The sequence below is a fragment of the Haemaphysalis longicornis genome, unplaced genomic scaffold, assembly GCF_048455015.1.
Source record: "Haemaphysalis longicornis isolate Haplotype H1 unplaced genomic scaffold, Haemaphysalis longicornis Haplotype H1 scaffold_2, whole genome shotgun sequence".
In the NCBI taxonomy this organism is placed as follows: Eukaryota; Metazoa; Arthropoda; class Arachnida; order Ixodida; family Ixodidae; genus Haemaphysalis; species Haemaphysalis longicornis.
In genome coordinates, this window is record NW_027526295.1 from 178675782 (window position 1) to 178682505 (window position 6724).

Genomic DNA, 6724 nt, shown 5'->3' on the forward strand with positions numbered 1-6724 from the left:
TTTCGTAGAAGTGACGTCACGCGCAAACAGCGCGGGCATGCGCGCGGTCAAATCGCCGGCCAATCAAATCCACTGAGGGATATTCAAAGGCGCTCGAGCGCTCAGCAGTCCGCGCCAACGCTGTGCAGCTGTAGGTGTACGGTGCTGCATTCCCCGTTCCCGGGCTTTTTTAACGTTAAACTGGTTAGGCCACAGCTCATCACTATGTCGCAAAAGAACATTTATTACTCGGACAAGTACTACGACGACAAGTTCGAGTACAGGTAAGCTAGCAAAGGATGTCATTTTGTCCTCGGACCACCGCTGATGAGCCGGTTGGGCGCCAGCAATGGCGGTCCAACGTTCCTATTTGCTTCGGAACCGCGGCATGCCGTGTCGGGGTGTACGCGACATCTGATACCTCTCTAGTTTAGCTGTTTGGAGTTAAATCGTGTCCTGCGATCGTTTTTCTCGTGTTTTATACTTTTTGTCCGCATTGTGGGTGAACGAACGTGTTCGCGCGTTGCCGGCGGCGCCCATCAGTCATCGTAGGCCCTGTCATCGGCGGGTACAACGGATGCGTCTTCTCATTTCCTGTGCAGGCATGTCGTGTTGCCGAAGGACATTGCCAAGCTTGTGCCCAAGTCCCACCTCATGTCCGAGACCGAATGGCGGGGAATTGGCGTGCAGCAGAGCAAGGGTTGGGTGCACTACATGATCCACGAGCCTGGTAAGTTGCCACTGCTCCCTGCTTATCACAGCGGAGGCTCATAGTTCGGTGTTTGGTGGAAAGTATGGCTGGGCCTGTCCCAGTCATGGGCATGGAATGCAACCGGCTTTGGTATCTGTAGCACTACCTCCTGCAGTAAGCGAAAGCTGTGTGGGTGGCTGATTGTGAGCATTACAAGTTCAGGAGGTAAAATTTACTCCGGACTGCACGGGTGACACCATCGAGGACTTGTTTGAGACCGGTTGCATATGGGCGTGCTGAACGCGGCTGCTGACCTTTTTTCGTGCTTTGCCGTTCGCATTGGCGGCAACGCATGCTTTCGCAGTGAGAACCGCTGTCTGCGGTGCCCGACCGGGAAACAAAAGCAAAGATTACCGCCTTGGCGCGCAGTGCGCAGATTTTTCGCGAGCAATGGCTTCGGCGTGTAGCCGATCGTTGCGTTTTCGTTCTGCCAAACCGTTACATCTTTGTCGGTTTCGGAGCACGACTTGGCTGATTATTGCCGTTGAGTGGTGAATGCCGTAGAACGCGTGAGTGATGGGTTTACGACGATCGTGTCATCTGTCACACACAGGGAGAAAGAAACTAATCAGTTGAAATCGCGCCTTCAATCTCGTCAATTTCGCTCAAGGTGTCTGGAAAATGTTCACGAAGTAAGAAACACATTATACCAACAAAAAAAGGGGGGTCTTCTTCATCAAAGGAAAAGAACTTGAACACCGAATATAAACAGTCAAGCCTTACACAAAAAAAAAGCAAGTGTTGTGCACGCGATATACAGGCACCACAGTTTGGCAAAGTGATGATGCGACAATTGGTTATTTTCAAAGTACATTAAAATGGCTCTACACAGCTGGGCCAGATAATCTCCAATTTTATTTTCCGGTCTGGAAACCCCCGGCTGTGCTTGTGATGGCAATCGTGTAAAGTGAGGCACGCAGGCTCCCATTCTACCAGCCTCGGTCCGTGTTGCCTGCACGGTCCGGAGCTTGCTGTTCGATTGTCAGAGGCAGATAGATGTCTTGCCCTCTGTACGCATGGGCGTTGGCAAGGGGGTGCGAAAGGGGCACTTGCCTCCCACTCTTCCTAAGACCCACTGCTTTATTTGTGCTTGCTTTTTTTTTTTTTCCTCGCTGAAATTAGTGATAACTTTTTAAAATGTTCGTTGTGGCCCCAGCGTCAAAAGGGGGGGGGGGGGGGGATTGGGAAAGGGGACACTTCAAAATTTTTTCTTCATGTGAGTTCTGGACCTACGTTGTCCACCCTTGGATTAGCTATGCCTCGGGTATTTGTTAACGACACCCCTCGCCTAACGGCAGGTGCTGAGCCTCTCAAAGGCCGTGTCAAATGTATTCAAAAGGCCGGCTTCTGTGCATTTGCTCGTGCGAAACATTCTGGTTGGAAGACGCTGCTTCCAGTCGGGACGTATGTCTGCTTTTTCCGCTCGGGTTTGCTAAAGCTGCAAGGCCATGTTTGAAAGGAATGAGGTTTTGGTGGGCGCAATAATTAATTCCGACTCTGCAGGCTCCCTCCGTGTTCACCACAAAAGGCTGGAGGGACCGCTCAGCATAAGCAAATAAATGCATCTATCCATTTCAGGGTGCTCAGACGCACACTTCGTTTTGCAACTTGGGCAAGGGCCTCTAAAGCATTTGCCGAATGTCACGGTTGAAACTCTTTCAGCCCTGCTTGAGTTCGCTGCGTTGCCTGAAGTTGTAGTTGCGACTAGCGTTCGAAAGGCAAAGGAATAATACTCCCCCCTCCCCTCCTCCCTACTTTGTTCGTGTACCTCATAGGGTAGGCTGGCTAGCGCACCTCTCAGCCTCCATAAGCCAAAGTGAGCTCTTGTCTGTGAGCGTCGCGGAGATGTTTAAAACAAGTGCGAAGCTCTTTCATTTTAGCTTTTTCAAAACCTAAAATAGACTTCAGGTGCTTCTTGAAAGGAAATTCCGGTGTAATATAATTTAGCGCCTTTTTCTGATGAAGAAGAGAGAACATTCCGGGCATGTTGACGATGCCGAATCCGAAGGTATTTCTACCGCCATTACCGCACCTGAGCAGACCGCAGCTGAGTAGGACGGTGGAGACATCGCCTCTGCCCTCAAATAATTCCTCGCAGGTAAACTCGTATAAACCCAGAAGCCTACTTTTAAAACTTTTGGGTGCACCCACTTTTTGGGAAAAGGATGAATCAAAGCTGATTCATTATAGATTTCTTGAGGGTTGTTTCCCCCCCTTATTATACGAGGACAAATCTCCTTGTTCCGCATAATTCTGGCATTTACATGGCCCATGAAGTCTGCCTGTTAGCCTTCGGTGTACATGCTTATTGGATAAGTTATTGAGTTAATTGGTTCTAGCCCTATACTTGGTAAAGCATATTTAGGATAGCTTCATCGAAAGCCACATTCTTAGTTTTAATCTTGCATATTGGGTAGGCCCCCGTCGAGGTCACACTGGGAAAGGAAAAGAACCATTAACGAGTCAGGCAATGTCGGCTGAGCTAAAGCAGCTCTACATATGAAGAATGCATCAGCAAAAAGCCAGTATACACCATCTCCTGCACACTATGTTAAAAATAGACATTTTAAATGGAGAGGTGTTGAATTTAGCGGTGCAGTAGCACATGCCGTCTTCTGACGGAAACAATTAGCGAGCACAGGATAAAAGCATAAGTTCTTGCGCACCCACATTCAGAGAAGAAGGCAACGTGGCACAGAATTCAAAGTGCTGCGAATCATTGCATGCCAAATACAGGCCAGCCAAACACCCCAAAACTGCGGAAGAAAACCCGTGGCAGATTCATCCCTTTCTTGGACTTTCTGCTATCAGCACGAGACGAAAAATGTGGAGACACCGCCACATTTGTTTTACTCCTATTAGGAGCGGCAGCTCTGAAGAGGCAGCTGGAGTCCAATGAGGACGAAAAGACAAAACGGAAACACAATCTACTACTCGGACAGTGCGGGTTATCAGAGCATGCGTCGCAGAGAGGGTATGGCGCAATGGCTGCAGCCGTGGTAGATCAAGGGGGGAACCTGGTTGCTTCCGTTTGTCTGGGTGACAAGTGCTGAGGTAGGCGGCATACCTTGGCAATACTGGGCGTCACGCACTCACTTACTCTCCCGCTCACCACTCACGCTCGCCATTCACCGTCTCCCCTCGCACGAAAGTGTGTGCAGCAGACCCTCCATGAGTCGTGAAACTGAACAGTATTAGTGCATTGCGGCATCAGAAGACCATCCAGATCATATTCCTAACTCAACACGCCACCAGAGAATTAATTCCAGGGTGCCCCAAGCAGGAGCTCAGCGACGACAGATTTCCGAAGCTAAAAGCAATCCCGCCATTAACAACCATCACAGCGAGCGGCTCCTGCGACGAATAGCCAACAGTGAGTACAACGTGGCGCTCACCGCAATAAGCCTTGTAAATGGCACGAGTAGCGCGAGTGGTGAGCGGGGCTCGCTGCGCGTGGGGCTTGCTCGCACTCACACTCACCAGTCCAAAATGATGGCGCGTCTCACTCATCACTCACTCATGAGTGGTAAGGGGCGGGGGTGAGGGGGTGAGTGCACTTGTGAGTGAGGCTTCCAACCTGTGGTAGGCGGAGAGGCGGCAGGCGCTTTGTCGTCATTCGCTGACGAGCACCTCAGGGATGGCGCACCACAACCACTCGGCACGGGGACAGCACGGTCTGTAAAGGAGAAAGATGGAACACCAAAGGCCATGTGTCACTTGATGCTACGAGGGCACTCGTCTCCTTATAAGAGAGTACAATTACTAGACTCGACAAGAATCCCATTACTTTACTATGGGTGCCGGCACACTCTGGCTCTCTCTGTCCTCGTCCTTTTTGCGCTATGAATTCATCAAGTTCACAACGCTGCTTGAGGATAAACAACCTGAGCTTGTGGCTGTGCGTCTACACGTATCGTCAGTGCTCACGGAGATGGCAGCAACAAGTCCAGTTATGGTGACAGTGGAGGGGATCTGTTCTCGGCCCTCTGTTCCTCCTTGAGCAGGGTCTGGTAACGTGTAGGGAAATATCCTGTCATTAAAGAAGTTCCCGGCTCATACCCGCTGGCGGACAAAATGTTGGGAAAAGGGAGGGGGGGCTCCCTAAGGCCACCAAGTATCGAAATCCATCATTATACGACACTGACGTCCACTGCACACGAAGCGAGGCGGCCTGTTATCTGATCCCCTTAGACTCTGCGCATGGGGCTTACCCTTTGAATAATGATAACGCAGCACACCCACTGGGGCTGAAGGTAGATAACTCCGCACATTGTAAATTTCCAGATATAGTACGAGTACTGCATTCCTGGTTCAGAGTGGTTCTAGTGCACGGTAGAACGCCTAATATAGCAGATAAATAGATTAAATTGGCAGGGGGCTGCCATAGGCTGCTGTGCCAGCCCCCTGCCAAACAACCTTTCTGGCTGCTCGAAGCCTGCTCCAAAAGGTCTTTTTGCCTGCTCCCAGGACTGCTCCCAAACCCACCGACCCTGTTCCACCCCTGACACGTATCAAAAACCACGCGCAACCTGTGTGTGCCACGCTAGAAGGTGAACCGCCTGACGAGAGTGAGTGACTGCACTTGCGATGTGGTGTGATGCAAGCGACGCCGCTGATTGACTCCCATTGTGGCGTGATACGGTGCGACACTTGGGCACAAGCTTTGCTTGAAAAAACGGGCCAGTTTTTAGCATTTTAGGAGGGCAAATTGCAGAGAACATGTGTAGCTGTGCTCGTGCTTAGAGGCCTCTGCTGTGAATGCATTGTGCAGAGCCCCACATCCTGCTGTTCCGGAGGCCCCTGGAGAACGGCATCGCCCCTTCCCAGGAGGAGCAGATCAAGAACGACATGTGACCGGTGGTGCTGATCCTGGTGGTGGTGCGCTGGTGCAGTGCAGCAGCCGCCACATCGTTGTCGCAACTTCCCCGTCTCCTGTGTGTAAATACTGTACAAATCCAAGCCGGATGACATGAAGCCTGCCTGCGGCAGCTCCTTGTGAGGGAGTGGCCCTCCTCCCCTTCATTCCAGACTCCTTTTTTTTTTCCCCCTTCATTCTGGCACAACGTGCTACTGCTCCCGCATAGTCCTTTCCCTTCTGGATCACCTTCCAGTGTCGCATCGTCGAGCTGTCATGGGTCTGACCTCGTCGTCTCCTTCACTTGCGTGCCTTCTCCTTGCGTTCCTACATGCCAGCCCCTGTGTGGTCCGGGAAATTCCTTCCTTTCCCGGATTCTTTTTCTTTCTCCCCTCGCTAAGGTTTTTTTTTTTTACTTTTTCTTGCAGGCTGTGTAAATGAGTGAATAAATTTATTTTATTGAGTGCTTTACCTTACTACGCCGTTTGTGGTGTGGTCTGTGTGAATGCTTGGAGCATGTGCGTCTGAAAACCTTAACAGCTAAGCAACATGTAGGACAGCCCTTGCTGCTGCTTCCATTGGATTCACTTGGCGACAGCACAGATGCAAGTTTTGATGTGTCGCTAAAGCGGTAATTTTACCAGTTCAAACACACAGGATTCATTGGTATGCACGGATTTAAAAGTGCCATGTATAATCACGCTGAGTATAGTGGTCTGTGGCAAGCATTCATTTCAAGAGATTCAGAAGTAATCCATGACCTCTTTTTTGCATCAGCTTTGCAGCCATAATTGGTGCTGCATTGCATTCATGGGTTTTTCAAACCCTCGTACACTGCCACTGCATTGGCTTATATGGAAGTAGTACACACCAACCGAACGTTCCTATTGGCTGCGATGCATCTCGTGACCGCGGGCACGTATTTGCATTGGCTGCAAACAGGGATGTGCAGTGCGGTGTCCCAATGCCTCCGTTAACTGCAAATGTGTGTATGCAGCAGCTTGCCGTTACACCCAACGTTCCACTTAAAGGCCTACCGTTGACAACCTCTGGAAGCAGCTCGGCATTAAGCTTGCCCACTTCCAATTATTTTCCCCCTTCTCTCAAAAATAAAGTGGGCGAACAATGCTTGCACCTGC

At 50.5% G+C, this 6724-nt stretch overlaps 1 protein-coding gene across 1 annotated transcript; it reads left to right on the forward strand.

The window, feature by feature from the left end:
• The first annotated feature begins 59 nt into the window (after positions 1-59).
• On the forward strand, positions 60-6061 carry Cks30a (Cyclin-dependent kinase subunit 30A). The gene is made up of 3 exons (XM_077698779.1): positions 60-263; positions 582-709; positions 5502-6061. The coding sequence occupies exons 1-3, from the start codon at positions 205-207 to the stop codon at positions 5582-5584; spliced, it is 270 nt and encodes an 89-aa protein (XP_077554905.1). The 5' UTR covers positions 60-204; the 3' UTR covers positions 5585-6061.
• The last annotated feature ends 663 nt before the right edge of the window (positions 6062-6724 follow it).